The following is a 16,427-nucleotide window of genomic DNA, read 5'->3' on the forward strand; positions in this document are numbered from 1 at the left end:
TTATCGATTGCCAAATGAAGACGCCTCAGATGTTAGTGGGGGCGGGGCACCGATAGCGGCAGGTCGGCAGTCCCTGAGCGGTCGGTGTAGGGTAGCTATGATGATCATGCAGTGATGCCTTGCGCACGGGGCATCAATTTAAGCCAAGCTCGCTTCCGCATACAGATTGGCGCTCATTGAACCAGCTGAAGCTGCCCACCAAGACTGGATCTCACGTTTACGCGGATCCACACGAGCTCAGGAACCATCATTTGAACTATCTTTAAGCCACTGATTTCGGCACCAATTCCGCTCGTTTCAAGCAATGGTATCAATCGCTCCTTTCTAACTCGCCTCCTAATTCATTCGCAACCATGCCTGCCGATCAGCACGAGGATTCAATCGAGCCCACCGGTGATGTTGAGATGTCTGAGACCCAGAACACGCAGGATACTGCGCCAGAGGCTACCCAAGAGGGTGAGGAGAATGAGAATGCCGACAACACTGAGCTTCCCTTCGCCGACTCTGAGGTCGCAGAGCCCAGAGTTACCTTTGCCAGTTATCTCATGAGCCCAATCGTCACCTTGCTCATCGGATCTGGCGATCAATCTATCCTCTCAGCGCATCAGGGACTTTTGACACAAAGCCCATACTTCAAGGACATTTGCGATAGTTTCGTTGAGGACGGCAGCGTTAGTGCTTCAGAGCCTTTGCGCCAGCGACATCTGGCCGTGGACCCCTTCTAACCTCCCCACAGCCTCGTCAGATTGAGCTCCCCGAGTACGACATCGAGACCGTCGGCAGCTTCCTCGAATACCTTTACACAGGCGAATACTTCCCCAAGAAGCTTCCCGGCCAGCGAGTCTTGGAGTCCGACCCCTCAATTCCCTCGGTCGACAACAGCGGCGACCAACTCCTCAAGCACGCCCGCATCTACACCCTCGCCGAGAAGTTTGGCGTCGCTGGTCTCAAGACCCTCTCGAGCTCCAAGATTCACTGCGTCAACTCTACCGCCAAGGGCGAGATCACATACGCTCGTTACGTCTACGCCTACACCAGCAACGACGACACCACCATCCGCGCCCCCGTCGCAAGCTTCTGGGCTACGCGCTCACACACCCTGCGCGCCGAGGCGGAAGAAGAGTTCAAGGCTCTGTGCTTGGAGCACCCCCAGTTCGGATACGATGTTCTTAGTACGTTCGCCGACCCCGAGATTGGAGATTTGTCTGCTAACGTTGTTCAGCCCGCGTATTGGACGGCAAGCTCAAGAGAGAGCGCAACGACAAGATGCACCCTGCCACGAGCAGCGGACGAAAGCGTACCCGTCACAGCAGCGGATCGCGTGCCGATTAAAGACTCACGCATTGGAAGAATTGGACCGGCGTTATATGGATCATTGATCCCTACCGAACATTGTTTCTTTGCTTTCTGGGTTATTTAGTGGCGCGCATTTGTATTGTAACACTACATGGGATCTACACGACTGCCATCTGCGGTCTCTTGCGAGATTTGGTAATGGGGACAGACATAGACTCTTTTGAGCTATTGAATTCTTGTGTCTCAACTAAGCTCAACCGTTCACTGTCTCTATCATCTGCTTCTGACCTAATAACTATAAGGGTCAACGGAAAGTTCCGCCAACAGGCCTTCATGGTATGAAAGACCGTTCTCAATCTCCCGCTTCACTCTGTTGTGCTGGACACAAAGCGGAACACTCCCCTTCATCGATCGATCATAGGCCTGACAGCATTAGAGACAGTATATCCAGGGGTTGGGCAAAATACTCACCAAATGCTCCTTTCCATACAGATGATCCTCAATATCCTTACCAAAACTTTTGCCGTAGCAAGGCAAGTCTAGAATACGACACACGTCTACGTCCTCTTCATATTCCCAGTCGACGAATGAGTTTGGGAGGTGCTTGTACATTTTCTCGATGGTATACTTAAGGTCCTCCTCTGCCATCTTCTCAGACAAGGGTGCGTCGTGTCTATTGTACCGTTTAATTCTGACGCTGATGAACTCGGAGAGTTTCTTCATCTCTGCGATGGTCTTCGCTGTAGTTTTGGCAGGCGTTTCGGCTCTGATCTTTTCTGCTTTCTTGACTTTGAGGGCTTTTACTAGGGCGGCCCTCTCCTTGGTGAGTCCGACTTTCTCCTTTGTGAGTTCGGCCTTTTCCTTTAAGAGATCTTCTTTGGACTCTTTCGTCTTGTTATTCTTCTTCTTGTTGGCTTTCTTGGCCTTTTTGTTGGCTAGTTTGGCCATTTCGATGTCGATATTAGGCTCAGGCTTCTTGGCTTCAGGAACTTCAAAGTCTTTCTCGACGTCAAGTTCAAGTTCCCGGATCTCCTTCTCAATCTCTTCGTTTGCTGCAGGAGTTAGTCAGGTTAGAAAAACGATAGAAGATATGTACCTACGGATAGCCACGAGACACTCGCGAGTGCAACTTTTGCATTTGTCTGGGGCGTCATCGGGCTTCTCTACCGCCTTACTGTTGGGGTATCGCAGGATAGGAAGAGTTGGGTTGTTGCGAAAGTAAATCTTTCCGTTTTCATCGCGCCAGATGACTTGTGGTTCGGGTTTGGGCTCAGCATCCAGCGGCTCTGGTGGGCGAGTGATGATTTGGATCGTAGGTTCATGCATAGTTACGCGGGCGGAGGATGAACGAGTCGGGAGTATGAAGTTGCTGATGAGAGGAGAAAAGTGAGATGAAGAAGTCAAGGAGAGAATTTATGCACGTGCGGGAGGAAAAGGACAAAGTAAACAAAGGATGAATAAATTAGTTTGGTGATGAATCACGGGCTACCACTGGCAAGTGTAACTTGAGCTAGCAGCGTTGCTGGCACTTTCGACATCAGATGTGGTCGGTCGGCCACGAATACACATGAGAAATAGAATCCAACTCAAAAGGCGGAGATCCATGCGATGAAAGAAAAGGCAGACGAGGTAAGTGAGCGGGTGATGTAAGTGATTGCTTGCTAAAAGGTGTTTGTGATTGCAGGTACTTCACTAAAACACCATGCCTATCTCTATACTCCAAATCAGGATAATACCATATTCAGTGACTACTTAAGGGCAGAAAAAAGTCGCAGAAATACATTAAAAGCTTCTAAATGCATTGTAGTTGGTCCAAAATCGACTCATCCTGCGTTGTCCTTGCCTTGAAATCAAGTAAGCACAGTGATGAGATAGAGTCATTCATCTCAAGCACTGCAGTATGTCCCTAGATAAGTTTGGTATTTCTACAGTCACCGATTTTACTCGGCGTGTTGAAGTTCATAATAATCATCACAATTCATATACCGTAACCATCATCAAGTTCTGGTCTAGCATTCAATTTTATTTCCTAAGATCTGCCTAAGCTCAGGACCAGCCTGTATCGTTCATCATCCCAACACCAAAAATGCAAATACAAAACGCCAGTCATAAAAACAAAGAAGCCTTAACTGCTCGACTCACAGTACACTCTTTCAACTCCAAAAGGCCACAACTCCTCATATACTCATCAAACTACCTGTCAGGAAGAAGATCCTCGAGAGAAGACCCGACGAAAGATGCCCTGTGTCTTGAGCGTCTTGGGAAGTGGCTTCGAGGTCTTCATCAAGTAGAGACACAGACTTACACTGGAAAGATCATGCGAAATCCAAAAGGTCTTGAACTTCAGAGCCCAAACTTTTCTATAGGCTTCCCAGATAGTCTTCAACTCCTCTGGAGTCTCGAGCCTTCGGACGCGCTCACAAATAGGTCGCTTGCGGTCCCTAGAGCCATCCATGTACAGAAAACCGCCAGGACGCTGGTCCAAAAAGCCAAGGGTGATGTATTGATGGTTAGACTCGACTTCATCTTCCCACTTGTAGATACTGGTGTACTTGGTCAGCTCGGAAAAGGTATGCTGGACTTCACATCCGGCACATCGCGCGTGGATAAAACCACCCTCACTCAGAACAAGGGGAATTCTAGAATAGTTGGCAATCAAGCCTGGGATTCGTTGGCCATGGCATACATGGCCGCACTCAGGATGATACATAATCGCAGTGCTGCAAACAGGACACGAGTAGAACTTTCTACCTCGAAACCGTTCAGAGAGACTGGCAAGCCAGTTCATGAAGCAGCAGGCGCCGACCATATGGCCACAGGGAAGAATCTGGGCTTCATGGGAGATTCTGCGACCTGGTTTCGGGATCCAATGGATGGAACCACGTGCGGATCCTTGCGTCGACATTTTCTCTGTGCAGATGGTGCAGGTCAGATCGATGGGGCGAAGCTGTTGAGGATCATTCTCGACTGCCTTTTTGAAGGCTGGCCAGTAGATGTCAGTGATCGGCTCAATGTCACTGCGGATTGCGTCGATGATGGATCCAGGATTCATAGCTGGATTCATGGTGGGCATGATGAAGGTTGTGTGACTCTAGAATTGATGAGATAATCTACTATCGAGAACGATGGGAAGGGATGTGATAAGGAGGGAAATATTACACTCCGTTATTCAAGAATATAATTTCGTTTATGTATTATAACTTGTATCATTCACTTCGTAGCCTGGAGTGCTGTTCATCAGATATGGCCGTTTCTGCCACTGTTGTAACTCGATCACGGAAATGAACAGTTAGCATAAAAGTTAAAACTGCCGGTGCCAATATAGATGTAAATTTAAGGCAGTGTCATGTGGGGATGATAAGATGAACTTCTACATGATATGAAGCTCGAGTGCCGTTCGTATGCAGCGATACCCTTACCTGATTACCGGTTCTCCCTGGGTTTCAGTATACTACACATGTTTAGCTACCGGGAATTGTATTCAATAGTGTTCTTTGTCTTATCGTAAGTTGGCGCTGATACTGCAAGGGAAAACAGATTGTAAAAATTGTTCGGCATTCTCAAAGGGGAGTGAACAATAAAAGCTTTTGACAACGACCATGTTCACGCAGCATCTGGCAGACACTGCAGAACAGTAACGGACATTGAATCAGTGGATCAAACGATTAAATAAATATGATTTCCTCAATAGCCTTTGATAGATATACCTCTTCCTTTAGATCTACTTACTTCTTCTTCTGAACTTATCACCTTGTACTTGACTAACAAGAACTACCATTCATCATGTCTTCCACAACCGTTGTCAACATGATGTCCATCAAAAACATCATCCACCACGAACCCCAATATAACAGACCTGCGTGGACCACACCCTTCTGGCCTCGTCTCAGAGACTCCCTCATCGAAGACCCGAAGCTCTTCAACCATCTTCATCTCGAGTGCGGAATCTGTCTCACTGGCATGTCCATCTTTCCCCACGACCACACCTTCAGTCCCGATGAAGGCCTGACCCCTGAAAAGAAAATGATGTCCCACCGGGCTCGCATTTTACCCTGCGGTCACATGTTTGGAAACAAGTGTCTTCACACCATGATAGATGAAGCCTTGAAGGACATGGAAGACGGAGAATCCCCAGAGATCGCTTGCCCATCTTGCCGTGTCGTCTTCTCACCTCACAGCGACTGTGGGCATCCTCACTCAGGTAAGTTCATGCCAACCACCATGGAAGGCGTCTACGCAATGCCGGCTACACTCGCAGAGGGTGGAGTTCTGTCGCACAGGTGCGGCGAATGTCTAGCCGTGGAGATAATCTCTGTTGTCGCGGTTCTCGCCCCCGTATTCACACCCCCATTGGACCTCACAGACAGAGAGACGCTCATCACGTACGGTACTGGGGCAAATCTTCATTACTGGGCTGTAAACCTTGAAGAGAGCGCAAATGTCTACGATGAGTTTGTGCGGGAGATTCCTTTGGGAGACGCGTTGCAGCGGGTCTGTGATGAGATAACGGAGCGTCTGGTGCAGAATTCAAAAAAGAGATGGTACTCTGAGGACTTTGCAGGGCTCAAGTTCAAGCTCATGCTCCAGAGGGATATTCGTCCCAGAGCTATGGAATATTGGGAAGCTGTCGAGGTTTTGGAAGACGGAGAAGCGAACTTTGACTTGAGATTGAATCTGGACTAGGGAGTTGTTTTTTTAGATACCCGAATAGAACGTTTTTGTTTGTCTAATCTGTGTGTTCAAAGTCGACGACTAACCCTGGAAGAAGCTCGATGGACTTGGGGCTATCCTTTGTGCCAAGAAGTGTCAACTTGATCTCTGCATTGCCATTTCCACCTTCGAGAGTTGACAGGAAGACCTCGTTGCTTCCTGAGTTAGGTCCAGCGGGGAGGTCGTAAGGCCATAAGTAGCCGTCTGATCCAGCAGTAGCGTTCTGGTTGTGAATAGCGTCGTAAACAGGCTTGTACTTCGCAATGTCCTTCTCGGGAAGCAGGACAGTGACTTTCGATACACCTCTGGCATGCGAAGGATGTTTCGTATACTCATGCAGCCCATCACCACTCTCCGCCTTGAATGGCGATCGCAAATGCCTCTCCGTCTCATCAACACACCAAAACGGCACCGTCCCAGGAAATATCCTTCCCCCCTCCGCATTCAGCGCCACAGAAACAAGACACTTCATCAAAACGCCATCAGGCCTATGTCTTTGAAGCGAAGTAAGATCACCATACGTAACACCATTCCCAGCATCAGCCACGCGCTTCTGCAACTGTGCGTAATCAGCTTCACTCGGTAGCGTATGAGCCCAATCTGCGATTTTGCCCTGTTCGAGGTTTCCCCAGCGGTGAGCACGGCGTTTCTCAGGGTCTACGCCTTCGACAAAGGCGATGAACTCGAGATATGTGCCGTCGGCGAGATGGATTAGTTTGTTGACTGTTAGGCCATCTGCGTGGGCGCCTCCGTCGATTACGAGGAGAGAATCTTTTAGGGATTGGGTTACGGTTTGAAGTGTCTGGTATGAGACCAGAATGGCGAAGTGGTCGAGAATTGGGAGGGACATTTTGAATTGTTATGGGTTGTTTGTGGTTGTGTTGGATGAGAGTGTTGATTTAAGGTTGTTACAGACCGAGACACTGCGGGGGTTCGGGGTTGGTTCGGAGGAGGTGCATGACAAGCCTTGGCTTGGGAGCCATGATTGACCTTATCGTATTTGTTAATACATAAATTGAAACTTAGAAATAAATAATTTGTTTGGTCAAATCTAGCTGTTTTACGGTGTCGGAGAATAAATCCCATATATCAATGCCTTCAGCTTCTGCGCCAAAGCCTCATCGGGCCATCGACAGACATCTCGAGCAAGACACTGAACACCATCACGCAGCACTTCAGGCCGGTTGGGTTCACTTTAATGAGAGTCGAAAATTATGTGGCCAAATTCTAGCATACGATTAGCCTGCTGCTGTCGCATCAGTATGAATGACTACTAACCTGACTACTGCGATGCCAAAGAGCACCTCTTCGGCCTGCGACATCCATCCAAGGTCTGAATTATGCGCCGATCTTCCGAGAAATCACTACGGATGACAAATCAAATATGTATAAAGTAAATATGTAGGATCTATGGATTCTCTGTCAGCTTACACGGCGCCTAAGTTCCGTCAGCCGATCATCCCGTCTAGTGAGAAAGAATTGTAGCGTTGGGCAATGGGCATTGGGGCACCAAACATCTCAGCATCATGCCGAATCGTCTTACACGTTTCAAGGGTGGCCAAAGTTCGTTCAATAAGCACTAAATCCTACGCTGCAGTCAGCGTTCCGGACTCACTAGTATCTAGAAGCGAATATGTGAGATTATCCCGGACGAATAGAGCGAAAAGTTCGCGAGGTTGGTATATATACGGGCATTATGCCCATCTAATAATTTCAACAATAAACGAGCCAGTACATCAATCCTAGGCTAGTAAAATGACGACACTCTATCAACAGAGCATTCCCGTGCTGGTCAAGTACCTCAAGAACTTGTCCTTCATGCTCCAGAAGGGCGCCAAGTTCTGTGACGATAAGGAAATGAAACATGAAGACCTTCTTACATACCGTCTGATTTCCGATATGAGAGGGTAAGTTATTCAAACCTCGTGCGAATCCCGACTAACACTCTTCAGGCTTCCCTACCAAGTCCAGTCCTGCTCCAACACAGCAAAATTCCTGGCCTCACGTCTTGGCGCACAAAACATTCCCACATTCGAAGACGACGAACAAACATTCGAACAGCTCCAAGCCCGAATCACTCGAACAATTGAAGTCCTTGAGGGTGTAGACCCTGAAGTCATCAACGGTAAAGAGAACGAGGAGATTATAATGGAGAGTAAGATGGGCAACTTCCGCTTCACGGGCCAGCGATACGTGAGCGAATATGTAATCCCCAATTTCCACTTTCACCTCACAAGTGCATATTGTATCATGCGCACACAGGGTGTTCCATTGGGTGCGTTCGATTACCTGAAGGATGTTTTTGAGAAGGTTTAGGAGTTGGTATGCGAGAAGAGAGGATATTCATCAAAGGAGGGGCGGGAATTGCCCGATGAGGAAATTTCTCTTAAGAACTCAGCTAGACAAACCATTCAGAAATAAGACTCATAAACAACTTCACAAACACAGTCCTAGTTTCAAATTCTTCAAAATGTCTGAGCCGCCTTCAACTCGTGTCCAAACCCCAGATGTCGACTCATCAGAAGCCCAAAGAACCGCACACGTCCAATCCCTCATGGACCGTCTGCGCGCCAAAAGCCCCATCTACAACTTCATAATGTCCTCAGCGCAACTCATCAGCACAACGCAGGGCAGCGTAACAACACGGCTCGTTCTGAACGAGAACCATCTCAACAGCAGTGGAAATCTTCACGGCGCTGTATCAGCTACTATCATTGACTTCACGACTGGTCTGGCTATTGCGAGTTGGGATCTGAGGGATACTACTGGTGCGAGTGTGGATATGCATATTAGCTATCTGAGTGCGGCGAGGTTGGGGGATACGGTTGAGATTGTTTCGACGGCGGACAAAGTTGGGGGGAGTGTGGCGTTTACGTCGATTAGGATATCAAAGGTTGAGAAGGATGGGGGGCTGAAGTTGGTTACGCTTGGACAGCATACTAAGTATGTGAAGGGATCACAGCCAAAGACAGCATGAGAAACATGAATTATAGAGTTAGAGCAAGTCACACAACCAAATAGACTCATTCAATCTGCCAGGAAATTCCGTAGCTTCTCACTCGAAGACTAATGCCAAACATATGAAAGTAAAGCGATGCATGCAAGGTTTCATCACGGTGAGCTTCTCTCTCAAAACAAATGATCTCCAATATTGAGAATGCTGTCAAAATTCTATAATTACATACTTAAAATTTCAGCGGTTCTGCCCCAACCTTCTTTGCCTCAGCATTCAACGCATCAATCTCAGCTTGCACTAGAGGAATGCCAGTCTTCTCCCTCTCCTTCTGAGCCAGCTGCTCAATCTCACCAGGGAAATAAATCCTCTCAACCCCGGCAGCCTTTTCTGACCCGACTACACGCTCGTAAAGGTACTGCATCCTTTCTCTAAACTCATCCAGGTTCATGAAGAGGTCAGGCTTGATAGCTACCAAGAAGTGACCAACATCTGCAGGCTTGGAAGGATCGTAGGGGCCAGTGACATGGCCAGCGAAGGCTGAGCCTGAAAGAACCCCTGAGAATACATCCATCATGATTGACAGTGCAGAACCCTTGGGGCCACCCATTGGTAACATGACACCACCGAGAGCAGCTTCGGGATCATCTGTTGGACGTCCCTCAGCATCAAGTGCCCAATCCAAGGGAATCTTTTCGCCCCTTCTCTTCGCCTTGTAAATCTTTCCCCTTGCAGCTACAGAAGGCGCCATATCAAGGATGAAGTTCTCCATGGGTCCTTTACCAGGCGCACCGCAAGCAATAGGCGAAACACCCAATAGCTTACTCTTTCCACCAAACGCAGGAAGCGCAGGACTCGAGTTTGTAAACACCAAACTCATCATATCGGCATCAAGAGCCTGCTGCACGATCCAAGCACTCATACCAAAATGGTTAGAGTGCTTGATACTCGCCATGCCAATACCAAACACCTTTGCAGACTCAATAGCAGCTGCCATGCCCTTGTGAGCTGCTACGAAGCCGAAGCCGTTTTGGCCATCGACTTGAGCTACGGCGGGTGTGACTTGAGTGAGAATTGGCTGGGCGCTGGCGTTGAGGACGCCTTGACGGAGACGCTCCATGTAAGAGGGGATTCGGTTCATGCCGTGGGTGTCGACGCCGCGGAGATCGGCGGCGACTAAACAGCGGGCGATGATGGAGGCATTCTCAGAGGGGATGCCGTTGCCTTTGAGGACGTCTTCAATGAAGCGTCGTGCTTCTGAGGCGGCGATTGGGAACTTCTGGGAGTCTTGATTTTCAGCCATGATGGAGTGAATAAGTTAGTTATGAGCTCAATCTAGTGTTTTAAAGACCACTGAGATGTTTTGATACTTGTCAATTCTGATGTTGAGCGATTCTCCCCATTCTTTTAATACTGAAATGTCACCGGAAATACGAGCGGGGAAGGCCCGTCTCTGAAAGGCGTTAAAGCGGCATCTCCCCGCTCGACGGATTTTTGCCATCCTCCCATCTACATCCCTTCCACTCAGCTCATCATTACATGCCGAGAAACTCGATCCGTTACCGGCAGAAGTACAAAAATGCCCGGGGCAAGGAATTCCAACGGGAAGCGACCCCATCAAGCCTCCTTACCTGATCGGAGTGCTCCCAGGACACGCATGGCCTGTTCCCGGTGCCAGCGGCTGAAAAGAAAGGTACGTTTGGCACCAACTTTAGATACGTCGTTTTTCTAAACCTATATTTAGTGTAATCTAGAGTTACCCACCTGTAGCAATTGCCGTGCAGCCGGTGCTGAATGTGTCGATGGAAAATCAGCCCGTGCTGATGCGGCACCTCGACAGTACGTGACTGTAGATCATCTATAGCCTGCCGTCATGGTTACTAATTGACGATATAGATACATCACGTCTTTGACGAACCGGATTAATTGGCTGGAGTCCATTGTCCGATCGAATTGTCCTGACGTCGACTTATCTCAAGGTCCGCCCGTCTATATAGGAGAAGCCTGGAACGACACCAGCTCTGTAGTTGCAGACAATTCTACTCTCCCAGCCCCAGAGTCCGAGCCCGTTCAGCGGAGCTCTGAAACTATACGAAATACTGAAAATGAGCCACCGGCAACCCAGCCGGTAACATCTACTTCGGAACCCACAGGAGCCAGTGCCATGACCCACGAGATTGGGCTGGTTTCCCTTGCTACGAACCAAGATCCACGATATATCGGCCCATCCAGTGGTTATTTCTTAGCACGAGTTTTACTAGACTCGGCATCAAAATCAGACGATAGCGTTGGTCGCGCCAATCGCAATGCACCGTTCCCTATAAAGCTGGTTGAAGCTCTCCAGGGGCCACTCCTACTCCCGCCCAGAGACACGGCAATGCAATTATGTGAGGCATACTTCAGCGCTATTAACTTACAATATCCTATTCTACATCAACATAGGTTTTACGACTACCTGGATATGGCTTATGATGAAGAGAGCCAGGACCCTGCCGCCCACTTCCAGGTCTTCATGGTTCTGGCGATAGGATCTGCTGTCCTTTCTGCTCGAACCAGAGCTCGCATACCAGCAGAATCGTACTGTCTCTCCGCACTACAATACCTCGATGAACTAAATGTCGAGAACTCGTTGAAAGGCATTCAGTGTCTTGTCTTGCTTCTAATCTTCACTATACATAGCCCATGCGTTCGCCTCAATGTCTGGTATCTCAACTATCACTGCATTGCTGCCTTGGTCGATCAAGGTCTCCAAAGGAACATCAGCATGGGACCAGAGTACAGCCTATTTAATCAGGAGATGCGAGCCAGGATCTTCTGGGTCATTTACTCCTTCGATCGCATCATTGCGACTATGATGGGTCGACCAATTGGACTGCGTGATGAAGGATGTGAGCTCCGTGTAAGTTGATGCATACTGCTGAATCACGGCGCAAACTAATGAGAAAGATGCCATTGGGCCTGTCTGACGAGCAGCTTGTCAGCCAGAGGCAACATCAAATCACCGAACCGTCCAGTGACATGTCATTTGCGGTTCACTTATTCGAAGCGGCCAAACTCAACTCGGAGATCAAATACATCGCGCAAAGCATCATAAGAGACACGCCTAGATATGCTTATCCTAGAGTGACTAACATCAACGACTGGCAAAACGCCATGCTGCAGCGACTGGATGAGTGGTCAGACAAGATACCAGGTCTTGGTGACCCTGATATGTTGTATCTGCGAACGACTTGTCAGCTTCGATACCACGGTTTACGAATGCTTTTATTGAGACCTAGCCCTGCTATACCCAAGCCCCCCAAAGAAGCCTTGGTAAAGTGTCACCAAAGTGCTTGTGAAAGCCTACAACTATTTGACCAATTGTACAAGAAAAACCTGCTTGTTCATAGCTGGACTACTTTCCACGGGCTCGTTCTCAGTTCCATAACTCTGTTATACTGCATCCAGTCAGTGTCAGAAATCGCCCGCTCTACGGGTGTAGACGCTTTCATGTCTGACCTGAGCATATCCCTCAGTATTCTGGGCGCTACAGGTGAGCATTGGTCTGGCGCCAAACACAGTCGCGATATTCTGGATAACCTGGGCAAATCGACTGTTCGATACATCCGAGAGAAGAATAGGCGATCGGAGGGTTTGCGTGACCGTTCTGCACCACAAGTCAATGAACAGGTTATTGATCCCACACTCTCGACAGACGCATGGGAGAGTTTGGGGCAAGAGTTCAACAGCATCCAGGGATCTTCATCCCACATAAATATGGACGACGATATGGGTTTCATGCAGAACCAATTCTACGAGGGGTTACTTAATGAGACATTCGCGGAATACTTTGAGCCAACGGAGTCGACAAATCTCGATAACATTGTTCGCGACCTGTTCCAAGGCCTTATTCCAACAGATTCAGTCTAAACCTATACATTATTCTTGAGACCTTTGTGGCCCTTCAGCAGTCAAGAAGTCAAAATCAGCGCCTAGCTCAGCCTGGTTCACGCTCCGCATGTATAAGCCCCGATAGCCTCTCATTCCTTCCCTCTTCACCCATGGTGTTGCAGCACCCTCAGCTTGCTGGAAGGTCTTGAGTCTCTCCTGGATCCTCTGTGATATTTCTGCATCAGATAGATCCACAGAGAGCTGCCTCTTTTCGACATCAAGTGTGATGAGATCACCATTCCTGACGATGCCAAGCGGGGATTTGGGGTCGGCTGATTCTGGAGAGATGTGTAGTCCAATTGTTCCACCTGCTGTTCCACTCATGCGGCCGTCTGATAGACGCAGCATATCCAACACTCCCTGAGAGGCAATCTTTCTTGGGATAGGGATCATGCCTGCTTCTGGCATACCGGGGTTTCCAATTGGACCAATGTTCTGGAGGACCAGGACACTCTCGGGTGTCACGTCCAGATCAGGATCATCAATCCTTTCTGCCATATCTGCGGAATTTGCAAAAACGACGGCTTTGCCGGTATGCTGCAGTAGCTTTCTGTACTTGGAAGCACTGGCCTTCATGATGGCGCCTCCTGGGGCCAGGTTGCCTTTCAACACTACTAGAGAAGACGCTGGATATAATGGCTTGTCAAATGGCTGAATGACACTTAGCTCTCGGGGAACAGGGATAAGAGAGTTGTGAGCAATTTCTTCTCCTAGTGTTCGGCCAGTGACTGTCAATGCATCAAGGTGAAGCAGAGGCTTGAGTTCATGGAACAAAGCGAGCATGCCACCTGAGTTGTTAGTCTTTACTTCAAAACAGAATGATTGACATACCTGAGTTATGGAAGTCTGTCATGTAGTTATCACCACTTGGTTTCAGATCAACCAGCAACGGTGTCTTGCGACCAATCTCGTCGATGGTCTCCAATGTTATTGTGCCTGCAACCTTGGGGTGGCGCCCAATGATCGCCATGAGATGGACTACAGCATTCGTTGAGCCGCCAATTGCCTGTAGTACAGTGATGGCGTTTAAGAACGACTCTCGTGAGAGTAAAGCTTGTGGCCGCAGGCGTTCAACGTCTTTGCAAGCTGCAACGGCTAGTCCTCCTGTGGCTTCTGCAATTCGTAACCTTGTCGCTGATACAGCTGGGGCTGTGGCGCCAGCAAAAGGCATCATGCCGAGTCCAACGAGAATGGAGGCCATGGTAGATGCTGTGCCCATGACACCACAAGTTCCTCCCTGATATTGTTAGACTTGATATCATGCGCTAGATGATTAAAACTCACAGTTGGTGCTAGTTCATCGTTGATAGCTGAAATATCTTCAATGTCAAGAGTGCCAGCTCTGTACTTGGCCCAGTTGTTACGACAGTCTGTACAAGCTCCGATGCGCACTCCGCGATGACTCCCGGGCATCATTGGACCAGTGACTAGATGAAGGATGGGCTTGTTTGCTGAGACACCTCCCATCAGTTGAGCAGGCGTAGTCTTGTCACATCCTATCCTAGTCAGCATCAACTTCATTCAGTATATTTCAAGGGCGAACATACCACCAATCAACACAACAGCATCACAAGGCTGCGCCGCAATCATCTCCTCCGTATCCATGCTCATCAAATTCCTCAAGTACATACTCGTCGGCGACGAGAAGCTCTCATGGATACTAATAGTAGGAAAGTCAATAGCCAACCCGCCATTGAGCTGAACGCCTCTCTTGACAGCGTCAATGAGCTGAGGAATGTTGGCGTGGCAGGGATTGAAGCTAGAATATGTATTCACGATTCCAATGATGGGGCGTGAGAGTGCATCCTCGCTGTAGCCGAGGGCTTTGATGAAGACTTTGCGGAGGAAGAGGGAGAAGTGAGGATCGCCGTAGGAGGCGAGGCCTTGGCGGAGGCCGACTTTTGATGTGATGGGTTGGTCGAGGTCGTAGTCTGGGTTGACCACTGTTTTCTTGGGGTCTGACATTTTGGTAGCTTTGATCAATTGAGTTGAATATTGAATGAAAAGATGATTGCAGGGGATTAAATACTGGCCTATCAGTGTTTATGTATTACTCTCCCCCATTGCGATGATCACATATCGGCGTTGGAGATGTAGACGGGGTGACCCCGCGTCGGCCATCACGCAATATGGCCGATGGAGCACTTACATGACAGACGGGAGAATCCCGCTACACACCAACCTAAGTAAATAAATAGATATAATAAAAGGCCGTCGGTATGATAGATAAAATCGCCATTCCCAGTATCCTTACCTTGTTTCTTTGACCATCTACTCAATATGCTCAACCTCACAAATAAAGTTGCCCTCATAATCGGTCTCGGCCAAACAGGCACCGAGGGCTGGGGAATCGGTGCAGCATGCGCCGTGACCTTGGCACGACAGGGAGCCATCATCTTTGGCGGAAACAGAACCCTCGCTTCAACAACAAAGACAAAAGAGACCATTGAAGCAGAGGGTGGAACATGCGATATCATCGCTACAGATGCTACAGACTCAGCTTCTGTGAAGGCACTTGTTGATGCTTGTATGAAGAAGCATGGGCGTATTGATATCCTTTTGACAAGCGTTGGACAATCCCAGCCCGGAGATCCTGCGTCTATGAGTGAGGAAGTTTGGGACTCGCAAATGGACATCAACCTCAAGAGCGTGTATCTCGCATGCCATCACGTCCTCCCCATAATGGAATCTCAAAAAAGCGGTTCTGTGATCTGCATCTCCAGCATCGCAGGACTCCGCTACATCGGCAAACCCCAAGTAGCCTACAACACCGCCAAAGCAGCAATCCTACAATTCGTCAAAGCCACGGCGATAATATACGCCGCCAAGGGAGTACGCTTAAACGCCGTTGTGCCTGGGCTGATGAACACGCCGTACACAAGGAGTTTGGCGGAGCGGTTTGGGAAGGGGTATGAGGAGTTTTGCAGGACGAGGGAGGAGCAGGTTCCGATGGGGAGGATGGGGGATGCGTGGGATGTGGCGAGTGCGGTTGCGTTCCTGGCGGCTGATGAGGCGAGATATGTTACCGGGCAGAAGATTGTGGTTGATGGGGGGATAACGAGCTCTACGGGGAGGGCTTAGGGTTGAGGGTTTTGAGTTTGTGGGGGTAGTATGTGAGATGTTGAAGGTAACTTTTGTGAGATTTAGTTGAGGCTTGATAAGGTGAAGTTTGACCTAAAATGAAGCTTTTAGTTATCTGTCATAGGATACCGTTTGTAAGGGGTAGTTGGGTCATGTAGACAGACAGACAACATCAAAGTGGAGTGGCGTTTCTGTCTTAGATACAGGATCAACAATATAAACCTGTGGACTACATCTTGCTGGTTTCCCTTCTTGGTATTGGATAATACGTGTCAGAAGGCTTCGGTGTCTCTTTGGAAGTACTCCAGTGCCTACGAAACGGCAGCCATTGTTTCAACAGAGAAGGCCATGGATGCAGACGGAACGACGAGGCTCAGTAACGAATACGTCAAGTATAATTCAAAAGGGAGAGCGAGTAGATGGGGTTCTAATGGGAATATGTGCAATATCTGACGAT

At 48.7% G+C, this 16,427-nt stretch overlaps 11 protein-coding genes across 12 annotated transcripts; 7 read left to right on the top strand and 4 right to left on the bottom strand.

Annotated features, from left to right (window-relative positions):
- Positions 1-198: 198 nt before the first annotated feature.
- FOXG_02437 (uncharacterized protein) lies at positions 199-1,713 on the top strand. The gene is made up of 3 exons (XM_018379885.1): positions 199-671; positions 737-1,172; positions 1,223-1,713. The coding sequence occupies exons 1-3, from the start codon at positions 354-356 to the stop codon at positions 1,330-1,332; spliced, it is 864 nt and encodes a 287-aa protein (XP_018236016.1). The 5' UTR covers positions 199-353; the 3' UTR covers positions 1,333-1,713.
- A 31-nt stretch (positions 1,714-1,744) lies between these two features.
- FOXG_18316 (uncharacterized protein) lies at positions 1,745-2,780 on the top strand. The gene has a single exon (XM_018398385.1). It carries the CDS (start codon positions 1,916-1,918, stop codon positions 2,516-2,518), a length of 603 nt encoding a protein of 200 aa, XP_018236017.1. The 5' UTR covers positions 1,745-1,915; the 3' UTR covers positions 2,519-2,780.
- Positions 2,781-3,496: 716 nt separating this feature from the next.
- On the bottom strand, positions 3,497-4,369 carry FOXG_02439 (uncharacterized protein; the record flags this gene model as incomplete). The annotated part of the gene is made up of 1 exon (XM_018379886.1): positions 3,497-4,369. One exon carries the CDS (start codon positions 4,367-4,369, stop codon positions 3,497-3,499), a length of 873 nt encoding a protein of 290 aa, XP_018236018.1.
- A 578-nt stretch (positions 4,370-4,947) lies between these two features.
- FOXG_02441 (uncharacterized protein) lies at positions 4,948-6,912 on the bottom strand. Its single transcript, XM_018379888.1, has one exon. The coding sequence runs from the start codon at positions 6,854-6,856 to the stop codon at positions 6,023-6,025; it is 834 nt and encodes a 277-aa protein (XP_018236019.1). The 5' UTR covers positions 6,857-6,912; the 3' UTR covers positions 4,948-6,022.
- Positions 5,080-5,979, top strand: FOXG_02440 (uncharacterized protein; the record flags this gene model as incomplete). The annotated part of the gene is made up of 1 exon (XM_018379887.1): positions 5,080-5,979. The coding sequence occupies one exon, from the start codon at positions 5,080-5,082 to the stop codon at positions 5,977-5,979; it is 900 nt and encodes a 299-aa protein (XP_018236020.1).
- An 849-nt stretch (positions 6,913-7,761) lies between the features above and the next one.
- Positions 7,762-8,322, top strand: FOXG_02442 (uncharacterized protein; the record flags this gene model as incomplete). Its single annotated transcript, XM_018379889.1, has 2 exons — positions 7,762-7,844; positions 7,959-8,322. The coding sequence occupies 2 exons, from the start codon at positions 7,762-7,764 to the stop codon at positions 8,320-8,322; spliced, it is 447 nt and encodes a 148-aa protein (XP_018236021.1).
- Positions 8,303-8,983, top strand: FOXG_02443 (uncharacterized protein; the record flags this gene model as incomplete). The annotated part of the gene is made up of 1 exon (XM_018379890.1): positions 8,303-8,983. One exon carries the CDS (start codon positions 8,303-8,305, stop codon positions 8,981-8,983), a length of 681 nt encoding a protein of 226 aa, XP_018236022.1.
- Positions 8,984-9,131: 148 nt separating this feature from the next.
- Positions 9,132-10,366, bottom strand: FOXG_02444 (alcohol dehydrogenase). The gene has a single exon (XM_018379891.1). It carries the CDS (start codon positions 10,260-10,262, stop codon positions 9,192-9,194), a length of 1,071 nt encoding a protein of 356 aa, XP_018236023.1. The 5' UTR covers positions 10,263-10,366; the 3' UTR covers positions 9,132-9,191.
- A 104-nt stretch (positions 10,367-10,470) lies between these two features.
- FOXG_02445 (uncharacterized protein) lies at positions 10,471-14,907 on the top strand. Its single transcript, XM_018379892.1, has 4 exons — positions 10,471-10,652; positions 10,704-10,798; positions 10,856-11,858; positions 11,906-14,907. The coding sequence occupies exons 1-4, from the start codon at positions 10,539-10,541 to the stop codon at positions 12,866-12,868; spliced, it is 2,175 nt and encodes a 724-aa protein (XP_018236024.1). The 5' UTR covers positions 10,471-10,538; the 3' UTR covers positions 12,869-14,907.
- Positions 12,071-15,147, bottom strand: FOXG_02446 (dihydroxy-acid dehydratase). Of its 2 annotated transcripts, XM_018379893.1 has the most exons (4): positions 14,437-15,147; positions 14,174-14,385; positions 13,721-14,126; positions 12,071-13,677 (listed from the first exon to the last, which is right to left on the bottom strand). In XM_018379893.1, exons 1-4 carry the CDS (start codon positions 14,852-14,854, stop codon positions 12,878-12,880), a joined length of 1,836 nt encoding a protein of 611 aa, XP_018236025.1. In that variant the 5' UTR covers positions 14,855-15,147; the 3' UTR covers positions 12,071-12,877. The 2 variants fall into 2 exon arrangements, with proteins under 2 accessions (XP_018236025.1, XP_018236026.1); XM_018379894.1 differs by lacking the exon at positions 14,437-15,147 and having other exon boundaries at positions 14,174-14,422.
- FOXG_02447 (uncharacterized protein) lies at positions 15,093-16,203 on the top strand. Its single transcript, XM_018379895.1, has one exon. The coding sequence runs from the start codon at positions 15,170-15,172 to the stop codon at positions 15,968-15,970; it is 801 nt and encodes a 266-aa protein (XP_018236027.1). The 5' UTR covers positions 15,093-15,169; the 3' UTR covers positions 15,971-16,203.
- The last annotated feature ends 224 nt before the right edge of the window (positions 16,204-16,427 follow it).

Source organism: Fusarium oxysporum, chromosome 5 (assembly GCF_000149955.1).
Source record: "Fusarium oxysporum f. sp. lycopersici 4287 chromosome 5, whole genome shotgun sequence".
In the NCBI taxonomy this organism is placed as follows: domain Eukaryota; kingdom Fungi; phylum Ascomycota; class Sordariomycetes; order Hypocreales; family Nectriaceae; genus Fusarium; species Fusarium oxysporum.